The following is a 24,711-nucleotide window of genomic DNA, read 5'->3' as shown; positions in this document are numbered from 1 at the left end:
GGTTCAAAGTGTTAGGAGGAAAAGTAGATCTAAAATTCTCAGGCTAACTAATATTCTTTTTACTCCAAAATGATGGAAAGTGGCTCCGTTTTCTTCTTTTTAAATCTTAGCCAGTCATCATCCTGGAAATAGATGGGTTATCCATCTCTCAAATATTTCATATTATTATGCAAAGGACAGTGCTACAAACCATAGTCATATGCTTGTAATAAGCCCTCTCTTCATTACATAAAGGAAACATGGCATGCACCTGACTGCTCCATAGGGTTAAACAGTGGACCCTTCTACACAGTTTCTGGCTCAAATGTGATGGCATTTGGGTTTGTGTTCTGCTGTGTGGGTCAAAATGCAACCCCTTTTCTAAAAAGTAGAGCACTCCACACTTTGTTCATTTTGATCAATGGGTAAAACCAAAAGTTTTTTTTTTTTTTTTTGAATTTAGAGCTACAATGTTGTAGGTAGGTGAGGCTAACACAAGCTCATAAAAACCAATAAAGTATATGATATGACAAACTAAGCCAGAAATGCAGGGAATAGATGGTTCAGTACAAGTGTATGAGGCCTCCTTGCAGCCCTACTCTCACGCAAATACTCAGTCCCTGAAATAGATTGACATTTTAGTCCCAATACTAACACCATTTGATTGAAGTGATACCCTCCTCTAAGATCCATTACAATGAAGGCAAAAGAGCCTATGTGATGATGATTTACTATTAGTTATGAATGCAATTGACAGGAACTGAGAAAAGGTAGCCTTAACCAGAAACTGATAGTATTCAGATAGTCTGATGGCCTCATTATCAAAACCTGCATAGAAAACTATCTGGATTTTCTCCAACTTGCTCTTAAATGAAACCAGGACTGTGAATAAGGATTCAAAAGAAACAATATCCAACCAGAAAGCATTAAACCATATGAACACAATGCCATCAATCATTATCTTTCAATATACAAGGAGACGATAATGGGAGAACATACCTCACCTGAATTATCAGCCCATGGAAGTTTCTGAAGATGGTAATACTAGCTTTAGTAACTTTTTTTTTTTAAAAAAAAATGAAGGCCTTCTGCGAGAGAGAGAGAGAGAGAGTTGACGCGAGTGTGACAAGTACTGAAATATTAGAAAAATCAGTAGCAGAACAGAACAATTTTGTCTCTGGGGATCCAATATACACCTTATTACTGTCTGCAGTATTCAAAGAGACAACTATACCATGATTATAGCATCCAATATACCACTTACTGCTGTCTGCAGTATTCAAAGAGACAATTATATCATGCATATAGCACAAACACATGAATCTATAAGAATTTTCCCATGTAAAACTGATTTTTCTGACGTCACCAAATTTTTTGTCTTAGTTCAACTAATTTATGCAACATCCCATCCCATCTCAAGAGTGAGCCATTTCTTGAAATGACCTATTTTATTTTTCAAAGTATAAGAAACTGAAACTGATTTGTAAGTGAGAAGACAATAACAAAAATCAAGTGATTGAAAACAATTTCTTGAACTTCCATCAGTTAAAATTTTTCATAAATTTCAACCAAAAAAATCTGGATAAGTGGCAGATGTGTGTTTTATGAAAACCAGATTTCCCACAATATGAATTCAACTACACAAGAACAAAATCTAATATCACTACTCTGATATGATTTCAATCTGCATTATTTTCCCCATAAAATTTTTTGTAGTGACCAGATGCCAACAATGTGCATACACATTTTTATAGCTTCCAGATCCATGCTTACATTCTCAAACATTCTCATTTGGCCACATATTTCTGTTTTTCATCCCAACCAAGCATTCAAGATTAAAAGAAACAAAATCTTTTAAGGAGGAAAAGAGAGGGAGGGAGGGAGGGAGGGAGACCTGCTCAAATGGATCAGAATGTTGTTTTCATATACGTTGCCAGTTCTGTCTTTTCCTTGTTTTTTCTTGTCAGAATCAATCTTATGGAAACTTCAATCAACCACAGTTGGGAAGCTCATATCCCTAGCCTTCTTTGCCAAGGTAAAAAAATTTGCAACTGGGTCACTCACTGGGAAGCTGTATGTCATCTTGTCATGTCATATTGCATGAGTAAAATTAGAAGTCGGTCCGGCAGTTCGCACTTCATTTTCTTTGTCAATGGAAAAATGCAACAAACATATATTGAAAAATGCTGAAGGTAAAGAGTAATATCACCACAAAAATCTGAAAGTTTAATTGTCCTTGCCTTCAATGGAAATTCCAAAATTTCACCATCCACCCCCATTGACCCAAGATTCTGAGTCTCAAATGTAGATTCTTGGAGGTGTTAAGAACAAAAAAAGGGGATGGGAAATAAGGCCACATGTGGAAACTAGGCACTAAAATCAAATTGTTTCTATGATTACTATTAACAATATTCACCCATATCCACTGGTACCAGATTGGTCCAAAATGCAGAACAGTGTCAACCCAATGATGTTGGAACTTGGAACATTTTTTATACTTTCTATGCATAGAGGTGTCCATTTCAATACTCAGAGATAATTATGTTAAACGAGTTAATGCCCACCACTAAACCATATTCTTGTCAATCAACAGATAATATATTACAATATCAAGAAAGTTAAGCACCAAGACTGACTAGTTTAATGATTAACTGAGTTGGATATTACTCCTTTTTTCACCCAACATCTACACTATGTAGAAAGCTAATGAGAGAATTTCTCCTCTCTCCAGTGCTCTCTAAATAAATTAAAAAAGACAATATTATTTGAAAAATTTTAAGAACAAATTATGGGTCTCCCGCCTCAACTTCATCTCATTTTTTTTTTTTTTTTGACCTTTTCAACTTCAACTTCCCTAAACTCTCAACTGCTTTAAAATTCTCCATATCTAACGATTTCTCCTATCTTGGTCTTTTCTTCAGCATGGATGCAAGCAATAGCGACCTGAAGATTAAGATTGGATGCAATGACATGTATCTCCCTTGTTATACTATTTCATTTCTTTAAAAAAAAATTATTTATAAGTTTCAAGAGCTGTATGTATCTTTTGAGGGTCATGCTGTTTCATTTCTTTACATCTATTTTATTTATTTCTTTTTATCCATTTATCATTATTTAACACACATTTTCTCTCTTCTCAGAATTCAAAATGTGCACATGCATGGTGTTTGTCATCTCTTCCAGTCATAATGATAACAATGATAATTCAGGACATTGTTAAAGTCAAAACAAAAAAGAAACAAAAAATGAAAAAGGAGAGAGAGATAATAATAAAAAACTTACTAGGATGTTAGCCAATAGAAGACAATTGTTTACTGAACAATATCTAAGTAATCAGAACAGGGTTTTCACTACTTAAATTGTGAATTTATTCAAAAATCAAATACATAACACAAAAGGGATTGTTTCCTTGACAAGTATCCCCAGGCCATTGTCATGCATAGAAGAAAAAGTGTGTTCCTTAAATACAAGAAGGCATAGCTTTACAGAAAACAGCAAAATTATTGTACAAAACTTCCAGAGAAGAACAAAGAAGATGGTATGGCCCAACAAACACAGCCTCATCCACTTTGTGATGTTTAAATAAACAAAAATAGAAAAAGGAAAAGTGGGCGGAGAGTTCAGCAACATAATGTACAATAAGCTCATAACAAATGTACAGTTGCAAGAAAGCGATACTCACCGAGAAGCTGCTGTGACATGAATTGTGTTTAACAATTGAATTTTGCTCAATATGTGGATCAAATATCTAACTTAAAAGCTACAAAATCAATCCATCCTTCACAATTTGCTCTAACCAGATTGCCACATCTGACATGGTGGGACGCTCACTAGGATTTTCCCTCACAGCTAGGTCTGCTATATCAGCCAGCTTAAGTAGAGGTTCAACATTTCTTGGAAGAGCTGTATAACAATCGATGATAACACCAGCCTTGCCCTGTCTAATGCGCGGTACTGCCCACTCAACTATACTTGGTGGCATGTAATCTCTGTCATAAGCTTTCCTACCACTGAGAATCTCCAGCAGCACAATTCCAAAATTGTAAACATCACTTTTCATGTCTCCATTGAAATCCCTATCATTTGGAATAAGAAGCCCAAAATCCGCAATTCGTGCTCCCCAATCAGAATCCAAAAGAATATTTGAAGTCTTGACATCTCTGTGGATAATAGGAGGTACAGCTTCCTTGTGAAGATACTCCAGCCCCTTTGCTGCCTGCATGGCAATCTTCAATCTAAGACCCCAATTTAAAGGAGAAAGGCCACCATGGAGGTGGTCATGTAATGTCCCATGGGGCATAAACTCATAAACAAGCAGTCTCTCTCCCATCTCTGAGCAGTAACCCAACAAGTTCACAATATTACAGTGCCGAACTTTGCAAAGAACTTCCAACTCCATTTCAAAGTCTCGGCTGTTGGTGTGGATTATTGTGGCAGCATTGGCCCTTTTAACAGCTACTTGCCGCCCATCTGCGAGGACAGCTTTATACACAAAGCCATAGTTTCCCCTGCCAAGTTCATTAAACTCCTTGAACCCATTAGTGGCATCCTTTAGTTCTGAGAGCCGGAATACTTGAGCTGTTCCAAGACATGGGGCTGCAGACACAGAAAGATTTGAATCCGCATCAATGTCAGTTTCCAGCACTGGTTTACCCATGCAAGAAGTAAATTGTTTTTTAACCCCTTCTTCATTTCTGGTGCCAATAAAACGAGGAAGAAGACACCAACCAATTAATATCAACAAGCAACCCAAAACAGAAGACCCAACTATGAGTGCTAATCTTTCAAATTGATGCCGATGCTTTTGCCTCATCTCTGATGATGATTGAAATCCACAAATATCCCAACAAGAGCTATTCTGGCAAAGAGAACAAGCTGTGCATACTCTGTCCACGTTCTTGGTACATGAACTAGACTGGAAGTACCCTTCAGAACAATTCAGCCCACAAGGTGAACAAATGCTTAGATCTTTTCTAACACACAGGCTAGTCAAATCTGGCTCATTGAGGATGCTTGCATTATAAGCAAACTGCCCCTCATCACAAGGACCAGGAGTACAAAGTCCCGGACTGCACAGCTGCAATGGAGGATCAGAGTCAGGCGGTGACGACAAATTTGCAAACCAGCAAGCAAGGACCAAATCATCTTCCCTAATACCACAGGTAGTGAAATCAGATGAAGCAATCGCCATAAACCCAGGACCCTTTGGAACCAGTGAAGAATTAAAGCTCCCCCAACACCCAACTTCGTGAGTGTCTTCTCTAATCCCACAAAAGTGTCTGGCACCAGCAGACAGTGCTATGAATCGAGTACCGATTGGAGGCGCACCAGAAGTATCATTATCGCCCCAACACGTCACCTCACCAGAAACCCCTGAAATCCCACAAACAGAACCCCTCCCTGAAGCTAATGCTTTAAAATTCTCCGATACCCCAGAAACCCCCAACTTGGAGGCGTTCGGTCCCCAGCAAACAATGCCACCTTCTCTAATACCACCACAACTAAACCCCTCCCCAGACACAACCTTCCTAAAAACAAGACTATTAATAGACTGATCAACAAAATTACTATTCTCAACAGAAGCCAAACTATTATTTGGTCTTCCACTTATGACCCAGCAATCAATAGTCCCCGAATCATTATCAGAGTAATAAGAACCTCTGATAGCACACACGTGATTCTTGCCCGCCGCGACATGTGAATAAGCGGTGTTCCGAAACACCGAAGGAACGAGATTTATGCCCGAAGCAACCAAGCTCCAACAATACGCCTGCGACGTGTTCGCCAAAATGCCACAGAGAAATCCATTCCCGCCGGAGAGAGCTGACATGGGAGGAATGTTGCTAAAAGACGCAGAAGGGGTGGGAAACGAAGAACTGTTCTTTCCCCAACATATTACATTCTGTTCGCCGCCGGCGTCGATAGCGCAGAAGAAACCATGTTCGCCGAAAGCGGCGGAGATGGGTCCCATGGATCCGAACCCCGAAGTGGGAATGCACAAAAGGAGAAGGAGAAGGAGAAGGAGAAGAGGGACAAGTGGAGAAAGGGCGTTGAGGATAGGCATGGTGCAATGGGGTTTGGATCAGAGGAGGCATGGACAGATAAGGTAGAGCTCTCGGGTGTTTGTGTTGTTGTGCTGTGATGACGATGATGAAGGAACATGGGTTGCGCCATTTTTACAGTTTGGTTATGACCGTTGGAATTAGAAAGTACTGAAGTAGTTACCCAGGACTGTGGTTACAACTTACAAGCTCATAGGACTGGAAAAGATCCTTTATGCGCCTGTCAGCGCCATTCACATGCGCATTGTGGACACCTCACTGGCTCACTCACGTTCACTTGAGACTTTCCCCAAATGTAACCCTTACTCCCTCAGTTACAACCCCCGCCCCCATCTTCAAAAACTACCCAATCCTCCTTCTATCACTTCAACCCCTGCTGTGATTTTTCTGAATTTAGCTCAAAAGTTTTATATATTATAGAAAGGTGAGGAGAAGAGACAGCCCACCAAATGTTACTCTATATTATATATATTATAGAAAAGAAAAGTCTGCCTGAGTTAAGATCAGGTGGTCTTTTTTAGTTTTTTTTTCTCATAGAAGGTCATTCCATTTGGACTGATGGGTGAGGTTTGGACCACTTGCTTTAACCCAGCAATATTATTCAATTCAAACTGTATCCCTCTCCAAATCTTAACCCATATCATTCCTGTACAATGAAACCTATCATTTGCCGCAGCTTTCCTAATCAGCAGCTGGTAGTGGATTGCCACGGCTCTGCACTACTTTTTGCCTAAATATTTCTTTCACTGAACTCCACTCCTAGTTATTTTAATGGTCAGTGAAGTTCATCTCTCCTTCTAGGCAATGGGTGTGAGAAATGTGAGAGTGAAAAGCATCCCTCCACTGTCGTGCAAACTTTGGAAAAAAAAAAAAAACCCAACTGACTATATTTTGATTTTAAAATGTTGCTGTCTTTTGTTTCCCCAAGCGGCCAAAAGTCAAGAGGGGGCTGCAAAGCATATGTTTCCAAACAAGCTTTGGAGCATTACAGAAAAGGACTGAGCGGTGAAAAAGTTGATGCCAGTTCAGGAACGCATATGGGTACATGCATGTGTAGATTACTTGAATATGCCAAACAAACAGAGGATCTTAATATTTTTCTTTCCCGATATCACTTCTGTCGTCTTCCCTCGACTCCATCTTCTTCTGTCCTCTTTGCTTTGACGCCTGAATTTGACCAATTTATTAATCCCTCAAGCATAACAATGAACAGCAACCTAAATTGCATCAAATGCAATCTACTCTTGTCATTACGCATTGGACTTTCATTCTTTTATCTTTTTCCACTAGTGTAACTTTTCAGTCTTGTGGGAGACTGGAAGTGTTTTTTTTTTTTTTTTTTGTCTTTTTATTGTCAAATGTTACAAATTTATTTTAGCATTTATAGTTTGAAATTCATGATTATTGGCATTTGGGAGAGAACAGAAAAGAGTGATTCCTTTTGCAGAATGTTACTGCCTCCAAAATGTCCTAGAAATTCTCAACCACGTGGATGGTTTGTCACCTCTCTGTCCACCATTTAATCTGAATGACTCACTGTTTATCTATATGACATGGCATACCCAGCCAATGCCCAAATGGGGTGTCCTAATCTTCAAAAATTTAAAATGTTATTCCTGTGATATGCAAACTCTCAAGGGTAACCAAACAGAAAGTTCAATGTATGTATAGTTCTGGGTCCCAACCCACTACCATTTATGTGATGTAATCACTCAATTATGTGCTCACTTTCTGTTCATTTTCAGCCGCCCTCATTTTGCATGATCTCGTGACCGCCCCAGATCACGGAAAAATAATCAGCTGTGGGGACACATGGGGATTGTAGAACAGGTAGATGATCTTTTGTCTGGGTCCCGCTTATGATTTATCCATGTGGTTTGCTCTGTGCCAGAGTATATAACTTAAATTTACCTTGGATTTTCTCTGTTTAGGTACCGGGAAACCTCTATCCCAGGTGAACAGATTCACAAAACTCTTTTGTTATTTAAAAAACCATTTTTTGAGAACAATTCCAGGCATCTTTCTTTGAGATTAAGCCCAAAGTTGAATTGAATGCTGGCAGGACATGTGAGGCAGACGACATGAAAAGGAAAAGGTCGTTTGTGAAGAGTAGAGAGGCATTCAAGAATATTGTCCTTATGTAATGTTTTGGCTTGGTATCCCGTTTCGCTGTTTTTGTGGAGGGATTATTTTCTATATTAAAAAAGCTGGACCACTGTCTAACCGACATATCTAATAAATTTTGTTTAAAGAGAATAGGAAACAAAAAAACAAAAAAAAGGTGGGGGTGGGGGTGGGGGATGGGGAGAGTGATTAAATGGACTACTTTCTGTGGAACTCAGATATTTTTCAAAATTTAGAATTCTAAGTAGAAGGTACTATCCAAACAACAGGGCAGCGGTTGGTCCGCCGACGGTCAGCTCTATCGCATTTAAATTGTTAAACACATTTTCTCCAGCCACAAAATGTACTGTCATCCAATTTCTGTCGCCCAGCCTCCAGTGTTGTCCACAAATGATAAAAACCTTTTCCACTGGACCCCTCCCACCATTCATTTCAAAATAGCACCTCGGTTATCCAGATTAGACCATTCATATTATTCCTTTTGCCACTGCACTCCATCCCACTCCAAACGTTCCCTATGGTTTGACCCACCCTCCCATTTCTGGATATGTGGAAATCAAAGTCATAGGAAAATGATAGGGGAAATAGTCCATTTCCTTTACAATGATAGGATCAGCATCTAGCTGGGCCATGCTCCCGAAAATTAACAAGCCATAAAAGTAAAATTGCCTACCGCCAAATGCACCAATCAGCAAATCAATTTCATGGACTATCCTTTGTATGAAGAACACATTGGACATGGGTTTTTCTTTATTTTCAACAGCTACTGGCTTATACTAATGGTAAACAACGGACAAAGATCCTATTAGCCGCAGCCACAGGAAATCTAAGTGGATCAGGAAAAAAAGACATGTGTAATAAATAATTCACGGTCCGACATTAAGCCATCAATGCCATTCATTTCAGTTTTTCACAGTTGTCACATGCTTCAGAAGCATGTGGACAACATCATGTGATATTCTCCCAGCCTCTGTTTTCAGGTGATGAATCTTTGCCTGTGTCTCTTGTTCAAGGCGCTTAACGTTAGCACCTGAGTCCCCACTGCTCTGTATTGTATGGTCACCAGATAACCACAGGAAATAGACAAGAGTTAGAATGTAGAGAAAAACATAAATGGCTATAAATCAAGCATCATCAAGATATAAGCAGCGTGAGACTATTGAAAGACACTATGGAATTTGTTCCTTCACCATTTGGAGTTCACATTGCTCTCCAAATTCTCAAAGCAAACATGAAATTGATTGTGACATGCCATATGGGTGAAGAAGGCTCAGAAGCCTTAATAGGTCAATCTGACTCAGTTCTTTATGAATGGACTGAATCCACCTATACTTACCTCAGCCAATTTCTTCTGGAACTCAAGTTCAACCTGGGCTCGGTAAGCAGCAATCTCCTTTTCAGCCTCTTCTTTGGCTTGTTTTAGTCTAGCCATTTTTGCTGAAGGCAAAAAACCAAAGTGATTAGGAAACAAAATTTGGAAAACCAGTTCTAAATGTTACATTGAGTTGTAAGAACAAAAACAATAGCATTTATGCTTTTCAAATGCTAAGTTCCATAGGAGACAATTGCCCTTGAGGCTTGGCTCAAGTGGTAAAGGGATGGGGAGGGTTTGTGGGAGGTTCCAGGTTCAAGTCCCAATAGAAACAAAATTTACCTATCCAAAAAAAAAAAAACAAGTTCTATAGGAGACAATTCCATTAAATGATGGAATTCTCTAGCTCAAAAAAGAGAGATCCAGTTTCACTGCTTATCTTCTCACCAGACTGCCCAGCTGCACATGCAACCAAGCATATTTATAATGCAGTGTTTATAGTATCTACAACTGAGAATTATCTATATCTTACACTTGCAAACACAACCTACCTTAATTTATCAAGAACAGCATCGTCCTTAACATAAAGATGTATCTACTATGTACGGAACAGGAACTACTTCTGTTTAGAGATTTCACTTCTTCGAAGCCATGTTTATTTGATAATTTCACACACTTAAAGCATCCATTTTTCATAGAGTGGGATTTGAACACATGCTGTACTACATGGGCAACATGGAAATTGTATGTCCAAAGAATCCTAGGGAAACCTGTCAAATTGATGGTATGAAGTGTGAACTGAGTACAACATCCAATGCTTTAAAAGGCAAAAGCATAGCATAAGGAATTAGATGTTCCATATGGGTTAGGCATAAGGGCCTATCAAAATAATAATAATAAGTGTTAGGCATCAGCCCCTAGGCATGAAAGGATAAGCTCATATTAAGTCATAATCAAATAAAATAAAAGCACAAAATCAAAAGAAGATACAAAAGATTAAAATATATATGCAAATAATGATAATAACTTCACAACATTGAATGAATTGAACTATCAATATATATACCTCACTGGCATTTTAGAACCATTCATAATACCATACAATAAACCACACAGCAAGGATTTCTATGCAGGCCACATAGAAAAGCTTGTCCTTCAAACATATACAGATTTATACGTTATATGAAATAGATAGAGGCTAATCAATTTATAATTATAGATCGAGATAAAGATGAAACAGGAATGAAAATATGTCAAAACAAAAAGTAGCAAGCCTACCACTTCTGGCAGCATTGACAATGTGTTGAGCTTCTTGTTCTGCAGCTAGCAATTGTTGAATTCCACCAGGACCCCTACTGCTTTCCATGCTTTCCTACAAATGCTACACTGGATTTTTAAGACAAGATTAACAGCATCAGGATAGCACAAAAGGCCATAAAGACAGTTTCCTACAAGAAATAAATGACATAGGTTGACAGCCGGACAAACTAGAAAGAGTGCATTCTTATTATGGTCACTGCAATCTTATGAGGTTAGATAAAATCTAGTTTGAAAAGCAGTAGATGTTGCTAATCCACTGTCATAATCAACCATAGGTTGAATGCTAATAATCAGCTAATAGATTGAAGACCAAGGAAAAAAGAAAGATAGTTTACAATATCAATGTTTCAAAAAGTTCAGGGAATTGAAACACAAAAATAGAAGAAAAATGCACATTCTGCTTATTGCAGAATCTGGAAAATTTGAAGATGCCATGGTATAAGCCTATGTCCCATAATTCCAGCTAGAATTCTATGTTCTAAAATTTAAGTGATTGCTACTCAAAAGAGTAAAAAGCATTATGTTAAATAATATATTTTCAACTGTTCTACACAACTGGAACTAGAAAAAGTCATTCCCAACCAAAGAGGTCTATTTAGCATACAGCAACAAATGTAAACTATCATTGAAGTTCTGATGGTAGACTAGCTGCAGTTAACTAATTACAGAAAGGGACACCCTTCTTTGGTGCAGAGGCTGAATCTTTAAGGTTAAAGAATGCCACATGTAAGCTCCAAAAGGTGACAAATTCATGTGGCATGCTTTGTCTCTAGCAAAGATCAATGTGTTCAATAAAACCTCTCCCAAGTTTTGCAGATATCAAGTCATCCATTTAGAAAATACCACATTCCATGCATCAGCTAAAATAGAAAACTGACACTAAATGCTTGTTAAAAGGATGAGGCACAGCTCTTCTACAAGAGAATGGAAATAAACCAATTAGTCTTCATAGGAAGGTGTTCCTGAAAAACAGTTCAAGATGCAGCATCACATCCCAATATAATGCTATATGTCATATTTCTCTCCTTCAACATACTCTAAAATAGCATAAGCAACTAAATTCGAAATTAGCAAGTCTTTTTATAATTCATTCTTGATGGAGACAAGTGGCAGCTGCCTTTAAAAGTTTATCAGAGGGGCAAAGGAGTGGGCTCCAAGGCCCAAACTTTAATTTGACACTCTCTGGATGATAATGGGCTTAGTTGGGATCTTACATAATTCAATATGACCTAGAAAGTACTTTCCAGAAATCAAATTATGGGCCTAGTCAATGGCTATAAGTTACCCTTTTCAATCATTATTATTATCATTTTCTAATAGTCTTTAATGTGGTCTGGTAGTCAATCCAAGTTTTGTTATTATCAAGTTGCATTATTACTATGTGCCTAGTTCCAAGGAATTATAAGTCCCTAGAAAAGTTTTATACGGTAGTTGATTAGTCTTTTGAGAAGAATCAATGAATGAATGAATTTCCAGCAACCATTATTTTCTGTGTGATACAAAGAGTACTTGGGTGTGAAGCCTAAAGGTTTCTAGGAGTGATTCCTAGAGTCCTTTCAATTATACAATACTCTCCTTGCATTTTACTTTCTATACTGCATCAATTTTGGTATTGGAGCAAGGTGATATCATGGCTACATGATCTAGAATGAGTTTTAGAGGAAGACTAACTGATAGCCAAAATGATGAGATGCTAATTCGGATGGTGGATCAGCTTGATAGCCTCCACATTCAGCTAAGGAACGTCGAAACACAAATATCTCAGCCCACTAATGAATCATCACGTGTTGAGCAAGGGGAATCATCTCAGACCAACTAGGAAAATGCGGAGAAGCAAGAGGCAATTCAAGCACCATAATACCCTATGCCTGAATGGGTTAGAGGATTGCTTGAAAGAAGACATTAATCTTGTGACACTACTAGAGATATGTGGAGGTTCCTAATTTTGAAGGAAAGGTGGATGCTACTCAATTTGTTGATTGGTTGGCTGCAATTGAAGAGTACTTCGATTGGTATGACATAATTGATGATCGAAGAGTGAGATTTGCTAAAATGAAACTTGTGGGCTTAGCAAAAATTTGGTGGATAGGTGTTGAAGGAGACATTAGAAGGATGGAGCTACCACCAATCAGCACATGGCAAGAGATGAACACTAAGCTTCAGGAGAAATACATGCCTACAAATTACTATTATAAGTTATGTGACCAGCTCATTAATTTGAGGCAGAATAACATGCTTGTTGCTGAGTAGATGCAGAACTTTGATAGGTTAAAAAACAAAGAGTCAAATAACAGAAGACCCTCAACAAACACTTGCAAGATTCAAAGCTGGATTAAAACCTAAAATCAAGCAGGAGTTGTTGTGTCAACCATTATACAGCTTGGAACATGTTTTCCAAGTTGCATTAGACATGGGGGAATGCGTGGGATATTCATTCAACAGGAAGCCAGGAGCTACAACCATGGAATTTGCCCATAAGAAGCTCCATGACATGAGTCGTATTATGAAAACAGGATCATCTCATCCATTTAATCCACCTATAGGGTTTAAGCCATCTTCTTCTCAAATGGCTGATCCTAAGGGTAAGGGAATCAAATGTTTCAAGTGTCAACAACCTGGCCATATGGCATACAATTGTCCAAAGAAGAACTTGCATATTGGGCTAGAACATGAAGAGGAACCAAAACTACAAAAGGATAAGCAAAATGAAAACTCATTTGACTATGGAGTTGATGATCCTGTTGACTTGGATGATGAAGTGGGCATTTTACTAGCTTTTGTTGTGACACGTATTCTTGCAACCCCCAAAATTGAGGAAGAAGATCGGCACCAAACTTCTATTTTCCACATGTTAGTCCGATGCGGGAATCACTCTCAAAAACTCATTATTGACAATGGCAACTGCATGAATGTTGTTTCAACCTCCACAATTGAGCATCTTAAACTTCCAGTTGAGCCACACCCACAACCATACAAAGTAACATGGATAAATAACAAGTCTATTCCAGCAAATCAGCGTTGTCTTATTTCTCTTTCTTGCGGTGTTTATAGTGATTCTATTTGGTGTGATGTGACCTTTATGAAAGGAGGACATATGATTCTTGGTTGTCTTTGGCTTTATGATCAAGATGTGCATCATTGTGGGAAAGAGAACACGTATAGTTTCATGTTTAAGAACCAAAAGGGTTGTGTTGAAACCAATGACTGCTGCTGAAATGGGAAAATATCAGATTCAAAAGTCAATAAAAGTTGTTGAAGGCATAAAGAGTTCTCTTCATATTCTTACTAAGAAGAAGTTTCAGCATAAGAGCAAGGAAAATGGGGTTATATATGTTGTAGTGACTAAAAAAAGTTGGAATGAAAGATGCTGACAGCATTTCTTTAAAAAGGTCGTTGAACTGCTCAATGACTTCTCGGATATAGCCCCAGCAGATCTGCCTAGTGAACTTCCCCCACTCTACAACATTCAACATTCTATAGACTTTATGTCAGGATCTCAGTTGTCTAATCTTCCAGCCTATCATACGAATCCAATTGAATATGCAGAGCTTAAAAAACAAGTGGAGGAGCTGCTATCCAAGGGATTTATTTGTGAAAGTCTAAGTCCTTATGCTGTCCCTGCCATACTAACTCCAAAAAAAGATAGCAGCTGGCGCATGTGTGTAGACAGCTGTGCAATCAAGAAGATAACCATCAAATATCGATTTCTCATTCCTCAGCTTGATGATATGTTGGGTATGATGGCTGGTTCTTGCATCTTTTCAAAGATAGATTTGAAGAGTGGGTATCGTCAGATACAGTTAAGACCCAGGAATGAGTGGAAGATTGCTTTTAAAACAAAGGATGGTCTCTACAAGTGGCTAGTCATGCCTTTTGGACTCTCCAATGCTCCTAGTACATTCATGAGCTTCATGAATCAAGTACTTCAACCATTTATTGGCAAATTTCTAGTTGTTTACTTTGATGATATGTTAATCTATAGCAAGACTGAGGAAGATCATGTGTCCCATTTGCAACAAGTTATGAGAATTCTTTGACAAGAGAAACTCCACATAAATTTGAAAAAATGTTCTGTCATGACCTCAGCTACCGTGTTCCTAGGTTTTGTTGTTTCAACCAAAGGGAAGTAGACCCTGATAAGGTAAAAGTCATCCTAAAATGGCCAGTTGCTAGCACATTGCAAGAACTACGAAGTTTTCATGGGTTGTCAACACTTTATTGACACTTTATCAAAAATTTCAGTACTATCATGGCTCCAATCACTAATTATATGAAGAAAAACCAGTTTGTTTGAACTAAGGCAACAACAAAGGCTTTTGAAGAAATAAAGAAGAGGTTAACGAAATGTCACAGACTTAGTCTTTTCCTAAGCTCGTGCGGTACTTAAGCAAGTCAAGACACTTGATCTTGCTAAGTCAGTCTTACTCCCAATGCTTAGCTTACTAGGCTAAGATGCTCACGACTCAGAAGCTTTAGAAGGCGTAGTAGGCAACTCTTGAAGAATGGAAGCTTTTATTGCTCAAAGGAAGCTTTACAAATGGTTTGGGAACTCACTTACTTGGTTAGAAAGTGATTTGAGTGGTTTTTGGGTGGTGTCTTGGCCAAATGAGGCTCTCACCTATTTATAGGCACCAATGGAACTCTCTGGAACCTTGGAGGGTTCCTTACAAATCAAGAATAATCTAGAAGTTCTAACACTAATCTATGTACAAGGGTATGTACAAGATGATTTTGGAAGATTCTAGAACACCCCACACTATTCCAATTCTCTATTAGCCAAGTGTAGTAATCTAGAAGCTTCCCACCTCCTATATAAGCCCATGGGGAGGGTCATTTGAAGCATCTTGTGACATAAAGCTCCTATTCTACAACTTCCCAATTTTTCAAAAGTATTTGATGTAACTTGTGATGCATCGAATATGGGAATTACAGGCATGCTCAATCAGGAAGGACATCCCATTACATTTTTCAATGAAAAAGTGAATGAAGCAAAGCAAAAATATTCGATCTATGACAAAGAATTCTATGTTGTGGTTCAAGCTTTGCACTATTGGCGCCATTATTTCCTTCCAAAGGAGTTTGTTGTATATTCTAATCATGAAGCTCTCAAGTAAATCAACTCTCAAATGAAGCATAACCATCGTCATGGGAAATGACCCTCTTTCTTACAAGAATACACCTTTGTTATTAAGCATAAATCTAGTGTTGAGAACAAGGTAGCAGATTCTCTTAGTTGAGTGGTGTATGATTTTTTTTCTATGGCTATACAAGTTGTGGGATTTGATTTCTTGAAGCGGGATTATAATTCTTGCAAGGATTTCAGCATTATATATGTATGTTGCCTTAGTAGCAGAAAACTTGGGAGCATATCCATATTTTTCGTTGCATGATGGATAACTCTTCAAAGGACCCACCTTTGCATACCTAACACATTACTTCAAGAGCCAATGATATGGGAATTGCATTCCGGAGGAGCATATGGTCATTTTGGAAGAAATAAGACAATTGCGATGACAGAAGATCATTTTTATTGGCCAAGTTCAAAAAAAGATGTGGTTAAGAATGTGTCTAAATGTCGCACATGTCAACTATCAAAGGGAGGGAAGAAAAATATTGGACTATACATGTCACTTCTTGTGCCATATAAGCCATGGCAAGACCTAAGCATGGATTGCGTCTTTGGTTCGCCAAAAACTTTCAGGGGACATGACTCCATATTTATCATGGTAGATCATTTCTCTAAAACAGTGCACTTTATCCCATGTTCAAAGACTTTGAATGTTGTCCATGTTGCTAAACTGTTCTTCAAAGAAATTGTCCGACTTCAGGGTTTGCCTAAGACTATTGTTTCTAATCAAGATGCAAATATTATGAGTTATTTTTGGAGAAGCTTACGTAAGATGCTGAATACAAAGCTGAAATTTTCTTCAGCTTTTCACCCTCAAACCGACAGCCAAATAGAAGTAGTTAACCGCAGTTTAGGTGATCTACTTCACTACCTAGTTGGAGAACATGTCACTAATTGGGATCAGATTCTTCCAATGGCTGGGTTTGCATACAACAGTAAATAGGTCTACAGGTTGCAACCCATTTGAGATTGTGGCTGGCTTCCTTCCTAAGAAGCCTATTGATTTGGTTCCATTACCAATGGAAGCACAACCAAGTTGAAGCTGATGCTTTAGTAAGCATATACATGATTTACATGACATTGTTCGAAGGAAGATTGCTCTCAGCAATGAGAATTACAAGGCACATGCTGATTTGAAAAGAAAGTTTGTTGATTTTAAGGAGATATGGTTATGGTAAGGATAAAACCTGAATGATATTCTAAAGGTACATATAAGAAACTTCACTCAAAGAATGCTAGTCCATACAAAGTGCTCAAGAAAATTAGCTCTAATGCTTATGTTCTTGATTTTCCAAAAAATGTGGGCATTAGTAACATCTTCAACATCAAGGACCTTGCCCTATGTTCTAATGCTAAAGATGTTACAACTAATGGTGACCCAAATGTTTGCTTACCACCAGCTCCTCGTTTAAAAGAGGAAATTGAAGATGTTATTGATCACCAAATTGTTTCAACAAGAGGAAGGAGCTAGCAAAAGTATCTTGTCAAATGGAGAGGGAGGCCACTTTCATATTGCACCTAGATCACATATAGGGAATTCCAACACTTGAATCAAGACCTTTATGAGAGATTCCATGCCTTTAACTCGTCAAGGTCCAGTCTTCCTAAGTCGATGGGAGTTGATGGAAAGTTTATCAAAGGCGCAAAGGAGAAGGCTCAAGGCCCAAACTTTAATTTAACACTCTTTAGATGATAATGGGCTTAGTTGGGATCTTATATAATTCAATATGGGTTTAGCCTAGAAAGTACTTTCCAGAAATCAAATTATGGGCCTAGTCAATGGTTATAAGTTACCCTTTTCAATCATTATTATTGTCATTTTCCAATAGTCTTTAATGTGGTCTAGTAGTTAGTCCAAGTTTTGTTTTTTTCAAGTTGCATTATTACTATGTGTCTAGTTCCAATGAGTTATAAGTCCCTAGAAAAGTTTTATATAGTAGTTGACTAATCTTTTGAGAAGAATTAATGAATGAATGAATTTCCAAAAGCCACTATTTTATTTGTGTGATACAAAAAGCACTTGGGTGTGAAGCCCAAAGGTTTCTAGGAGTGATTCCTAGGGTCCTTTCAAGTATACACTACTCTCCTTACATTTTACTTTCTGTGCTACATCAATTCTTATGTTGAAAAGCATCACTCTCAATTCTCAAAGGCTAAACTAGAAATCCTTATACCACCCAACACACTTTAAATGGCACAACACTTTGTTTATCTATTCTTAACATATTCAATCTATTTATTTAGTGCTTTCACCTATAGAAGGTTAGCCACATGAGACAGTGAGGTGTCAAGAGTTTGAGGAGAGAGTAGAATAGAGAGAAAGAGGTGAGAAGAAAATAGAGACGATGACAATGAAATCAAGGAAAGAATCCAGGAGAGGGAGCAACCCTTCCTTCTATCATTTGGAGAGAAATAAAGCCTTTTTAGAGTGCTCCAGAATAATAACTTCCATATCAATTGTTCAAGGATGATATGGAATCCTCTAGAAAAGACATATATCACAAAGACATAATGGTCCCTCCTCTCTCTCATTTTGGCCAAGATGGGTTTGATACATTTCAATCCCACATTGGTGAACCTCTAGCTCTAACAACTAAACCAAGACCCTCAAACCAATCCCAAAGTGTTCAATATGCGCCCAGTCCATTTTTGAACCCCCCCCCCCACCAACTCTACTTCTAACTTAGGCAAGTGTGTTAGCATCATGCCGTTGTCTGACTATGTCAAGGGTCACACCTTCAAGGAGTGTAGAAGATCATTTAGCGACAAGTATTTTAGAGGACATATACACCCATTCCTATGATAGGAGTGAAATAATCACCCTTTTAGATGTACACGATGTCACCCTCGTCAAGACATAAAGTAGGACAAACCCCCTCACCATTTGCCATGAAGGGCATCCATATTCCATGAGCATTTGGATAACTCCAAAATATATTTGAAGATAAACATCCGAATCCAAATGATGTAACACTATGATATAGAAACTAAGTAGGAAAAATATGAACATTTGCATGTATCAGAGATCAAGGGCAAGGTGCACCAAGTGTCATATTAGTGGAAAGCAACCTTGAACATGCACTACTAAGTTTCAAGACACATGATACTCCATAATTGGCATATGTCACACGTTGAACACATGCTGCATAATGATTGGTCCACGTAGACTTTGAAAAATAGGACATTAATAACCTCCTAAAAAGGCAGTGTTAGCAATGATGGAGCAAGCTTGCATACTCATGGAAATCATGTTGCATTTTGGAACTCATAACTGATTAAAGAATCATTTCATAAGGCCATAAATAATAATGTATACCTTGCTACATAATATTATCTTGAATGAATCAATTCTTAACATTTAAGTCACTATAAAAAGGAAAAGATGTGAATTTTAAAATAATCATAACTTTAATCATTTTCGCCTGGGAGCATATGCATCAAGTTAATAGCAAATGTAAAGTTCTTTTATGTGTAACTAATTAAAATTTTTAACATCATAAAGAAATGAGACCCATTTTTCCTACAATGCAATGAGGAAGGCATGAAGGCCCTTATATTTACTTAGATGGGAACAAGTGAGACATAAAGGATATGAACAGAGCTTCTATCCCTTAGAGATGTATCAAAAAAATTTCTTAACATATTTACAAAAGAAATTGTTATTAATAATGCATAACTCATTTGTATAGCACAATTGGAAATATATGTTTTTTTTATTTTACAAAATACAATGAATAGATTTTTTATGATGTAAAATGAACAAAGCAAGGAAAAAAAATAATGAATAAATAAATAATGTCAGTTTATTATATGAACAAATAATTAAATAGAATAATACTCATAATGCATAATTCATTTGTATAGCATAGTTAGAAATATATGTTCTTTTTATTTTAAAAAATACAATGAATAGATATTTTTAGAAAGTAAAATGAACAAAGCAAGGTAAAAAATAATGAATAAATAAATAATGCCAGTTTTTTATATGAACAAATAATTAAATAGAGTAATAAAACTAATGAATAATAAATTGTATGTATAAACAAAAAATAAATAATTGAGGGGTGGCACAAGTAGGGATAAAGCCTTCCCGTTTCATTTTTATAATAAAATTAGACCACCACCTTGTAAAATGCAAGATGACTTGCTATTTACTTTTTTAATGTGATAAATAGGCTAAGAAGCCCCACCTACTATTATTGCAGCTAGGCAGTTAGATAACTATCATCACCTTGCACTTTTTTTTTTGTTGCCACCTCATGGCCACAAGCTCACCCCCTCACACAATGTGAGGTATACTTTCCTTTTTTTTTTTGACAATCAAGTATAAAATAGACCCACACAAGGTACCCTTGATGTTAAATATGATGACAAAGACCCACATATGCATCATCACAAGCGTTTACATGAACTTGAGCTAGGTGAATGTGTACCTTAATACTATTGATACACCAAGCCAAGATTCCTTTTCACAAATCAAGTTATCCATTTTGAAGGGTAAAATGGTAAAGGTCTCTTATATTTGTCATATTTGCATGGCCCTTTAATTATGCCAAAATAGGCTCCCACCAATGGTGAGCTAAGTCATTCATAGGGATCAAGTCCATGGAACTCAATGGGAATTGGCACAAGGCTTGGGATAATTCGAACAGAAAAATTAGTTCAACATGTAGCTTCATAAAGTTTTGAGAATGTAGGGATAGGAATATTCTCAAGATGAACCTTATGTTCAGCAACCATCCTAGCAACACACATTCCAACTAATGTGTCTTCAAATAACTTAACTGCTAGCTCACAATATTGTCGAAGATGGACCATAAGGTCTTCATCATAACATTGACACTCTTGTAATAATGCTATGGATGTCATACATTCCTAAACATTGAAAAACTTGGTGTGAAACACAGCAATCATTTCTCCCCATGAACACACTGACCTAAGGGCCAAGCTAGAATACCATGTGTATGCCTTATCAGTTATGGATTTAGAGAATTCTTGATGTCAAAGGTTACAATTGGTTCCATGAATTTAAAGAGTCTCAATGAATTGTGTTCCTGTTGTAACTATTGAAAAGAATGAAAATAAGAATTGTGTAGCCTATTGGATAAGGTAGACTACAGACCCACTAACTCCATAAGTTATGGAGGACTGGTATCATAATCAAGATGTTGATGTAAGGCCCTTTTTTTTTTTCACATTCTCTATGGTGTACAACTTCCACTTCCGCTAATGTTATGTACTCATGACACAACTTTGGAACAATGTTCATACTGTTCTCTGTAACATGATAAGGAACATATGCTCTTGACCCATTCGCATCCATAAGCGAGGTTTGATAACTAGTAAATCCTTATAGGGATGGATTGATTTGGTTCAAGAGCTCAAAGCTGCATAAGAATTTGGCTCTAAGTTTGTGCCAAAGATGTGAGGGTTGGAACCAAAACAACAAGAATCTCATTTTAATTAGATACTTGAGGTAGATTCTCATTTTGGTTAAATGTTGAAGGTGGTGGTGGTAATGGTGGATAAGATTCACTGAAAGCTTCATCAAAGGCTTGGGTATTACCCCTTAGGGTCACCATTTAGTGTACTACCTTCCAATGAAGTCACCAAAAATGTTTATGTAAGGTTCTTAACTGTTGAGGTCAACCATGGGACAATGAAGTCTCAAAAGTTTAAGAAGGGAGTGAAACAAAGTAAGAGGCGAGAGGGAGTTGGAAAGAATAGCAATTAAATCAAGTGGAGAATCCAACCAAGCAGGCAACCATTCATTCCTTCTTTCTTTTTGTGGGAAATAGGGGCTTTCTATAATGTTCCCCAAAACTCTTAATTTAAGTGTTCAAGGATGATGTGGAAACCTCTAAATATGAGGTATCACAAAGACATAATGGTCTCCCTTCCCTCACATTTTGACCAAGACAGACTCGATACTTGTCAACCCTGCTTTGATGAATCTCTAGCTATATGCACCAAATTAAGACCCTCAAACCAATCCCAAAGTACTTAGTGGTGGAAAACTAACTCCACCACTTAGATGTGTGAATCCTATTTTGGACCTTTCGAACCCTACTCCCAACTTGGAGAGGCAAGGTAGCATCATGACACTGTGTCGAAAGTGACACCTTCAAAGGGATTTAAGATATCATTTAGCCATAAGCATTTTGGAAGAAATATACACTCCTTCCTACAACAAGAGTGTAATAATCACCTCGCAAGTGTACCTGATGTCACCTTTAGAGTAGGAGAAACTCATTCAGCATCTGCCACAGTGGACATTCATGTACCACGAATATTCGGATAACTTGATAATATATTTGGAGATAGGCATCCATGTCCAAATGATACAACATCATGGCATAGAAGCCATGTAGAAAAAACATGGACTTGTCCATAGACCAAGGGCAGGGTGCACCAATTGTCATATCAGCAGGAAGTGGCCTAGAGCATGTACTACCAAGTTTCAAGATGTGTGAGGCTCTATAATTGGTCATGTCATGATGTAGCTCATATTTACACATTGGAGACATGTCGTGTAATGATTAGCCCATGTGAACTTTGAAAGAGAGGATGTCAACAAAATCTATCTGAAATTATCCATCTTGATTCACTTAGAGAAACTCTCAACTCAGAACCAACAGCTGTAAAAATTCTTACAAAGGTTTAGACCAATAGAATCAACAATTTTTTATGTGAAGATGTAGTTTAAATTGTAACTTAATTGGTCGGAAATCAAAAATAATATTAACAACGGTATGACTCTCCACAAAATTGAATGTGCATAATTGAATTGAGAAGCGGTCTTAGAAATGGAAAAGATTCTCACGTAAATGACATGTAACATCCCCCAAATCCATGGAATCATCAGTTTTTCCATTACTTTCAAAAATGTCACCACAACATTCATCTTTCTGGAAGGATTTTTAGGGAAACATACATATTCCCATTCACAACCAAACCGACATAGATTAGACCCAATTACGTTTTCCAATAATTAAAAGGCCAACAAATCGGATTGCCCCCATTTGTCTAAGAAAAGGTAGGAAAAAGGAAAGAAATAAGGACAATGAATAGTAGATTTTCAATCATTTGGTATAAAACAAAACCCCGTCCATCCAAACGAGACTAATACGGTCAAATGTTTTCCTAAATATTACCAAAACAATATGGAAAATAGGGTTCAAAAATTTATATTCTTTCGATTTTCTTAGCAAACAAACAGAGGGTAAAGAAACACAGATAAGTAATGATAGAAACCAAAAAAACTAGGGAATTCGTGTAGCACAAAGAATTGGACCAAAAATATAATCAGAAAAGGTGAAAAATAATTTCACTCGAGAACAATTCTGATCAGATCTATGATCCACGGAACCGAGACGTAAGAAGTAAGAACCATAAGATTAGAAAGCGACTAATGGATGTGGTTAAGAGATATCTATATATTTTTATCATGAAAGAAATGGCAGAGAGATTCATTCGGATGCGAGCATACCCGGAGCCGGCGTCAATGGAGATTTAGAGAAAAACGGGGACTCGACGCACCGCACTTTCCTGGACAAAATAAAACAGGGCTTGGGCCGCTCCATAAAGTAGAGTATTGGGCCCAGTCTTGCAAATAAATTAAAAATGGGTTATTTGATTAAAGGGTCGTTAAAACCCCAATTTTAAAAATCTAATCCCCCATCTTTGTTTTTTTTTTTTGTCACATTTTAAAAAAACTCTCTCATTCTTTTCTTATAAAAATAAAATTTTTTAAAAACTTCATGTAAAAATTTATAATGATTAAGGACATTTATATTAAAATTTGGTTACTTTTCAAGTAAAAATATGGGAGAGGTTAAATTCATAAATATGAAAATTATTTCATCTATTTTAACCAATTAATTAATTAAAAAATCACTTAAAATAATAATAATGTTTAAGAGCTTAGGATAAAACCAAGGCTTACTTGCAATTTTTAAAAATTTTGGAACTCATATAAAATAATTATAAAAAAAATTCTCATTCTCCGTGTTGTCAATTGTTTTAGCGAAAAATCTAAATAAAATATTTTAATGCATCTTAAATTTATTTTTAAAAACCATTATATATTTAGAATAGTTTAAAACTCATCAAACTTGTTTTTAAGTTTATAAAACAAATTTTTATTTGAGATAACAAAAAGCTATTTCTCAAAACAATTTTCAAAATGAATTTTGAAGGTGGTCGTACTAGACTTTACAGAGATAATAATTTCAACTTATCAAGTCTAAATCATATGATAAAAAGGAAAATTGAATTAACTATGCAGTGTCTTTAATAAAATTATTAGGATAGTTTTTTTATCATTTTAAGTAATTAGATAATGGGTATGGCTATTTAAGGTCACTTTAAATAGCTCCCATGATAATTCCAACCGCCTCTGCTTCTGTCAACCCTCAAAACACGGCCCGATGATGATGACCGGTGATGGTGCAGGCGGAGGAGAATGGTGTCCAGGTTGGGGTGCAGTGCAGGACCTGATGAGACATGATGATCAAAAGCCAAAGCGCCGTCCGCTGAAAAAAAAAAACACCCAACAGCCTGTTTTGGTTCCTATTTTCAAAAATTATTTTATGCTCTTAAAAATAAAAAACTTGTTTGGAAAAGAGGTGTATTTCACGTCCTAAAAAATCACTTTTTCTAGAATAATAAAAAAATGTTTTCGTTGTTTTTTTACTATTCAAATAATAGATTATTTTTTGTATTTTTCTTTTTATTTTCTTAACTGTTTTATATGTTTCCATAAAAGGTGAATTCTATCAACTACT

The 24,711-nt window shown here is 37.0% G+C and overlaps 2 protein-coding genes across 2 annotated transcripts; both read right to left on the bottom strand.

Annotated features, from left to right (window-relative positions):
* Positions 1–3,323: 3,323 nt before the first annotated feature.
* LOC100251706 (serine/threonine-protein kinase-like protein CCR1) lies at positions 3,324–6,419 on the bottom strand. Its single transcript, XM_002276007.4, has one exon. It carries the CDS (start codon positions 6,041–6,043, stop codon positions 3,740–3,742), a length of 2,304 nt encoding a protein of 767 aa, XP_002276043.1. The 5' UTR covers positions 6,044–6,419; the 3' UTR covers positions 3,324–3,739.
* Positions 6,420–8,845: 2,426 nt separating this feature from the next.
* LOC100249863 (V-type proton ATPase subunit G) lies at positions 8,846–23,642 on the bottom strand. The gene is made up of 4 exons (XM_010655267.3): positions 23,415–23,642; positions 10,756–10,863; positions 9,502–9,602; positions 8,846–9,211 (listed from the first exon to the last, which is right to left on the bottom strand). Exons 2-4 carry the CDS (start codon positions 10,841–10,843, stop codon positions 9,068–9,070), a joined length of 333 nt encoding a protein of 110 aa, XP_010653569.1. The 5' UTR covers positions 10,844–10,863; positions 23,415–23,642; the 3' UTR covers positions 8,846–9,067.
* Between the last annotated feature and the right edge of the window lie 1,069 nt (positions 23,643–24,711).

Source organism: Vitis vinifera, chromosome 8 (assembly GCF_030704535.1).
Source record: "Vitis vinifera cultivar Pinot Noir 40024 chromosome 8, ASM3070453v1".
NCBI lineage: Eukaryota > Viridiplantae > Streptophyta > Magnoliopsida > Vitales > Vitaceae > Vitis > Vitis vinifera.
Note: the sequence above shows the minus strand (reverse complement) of the source record. Positions and strands in the feature narration are given on the sequence as shown.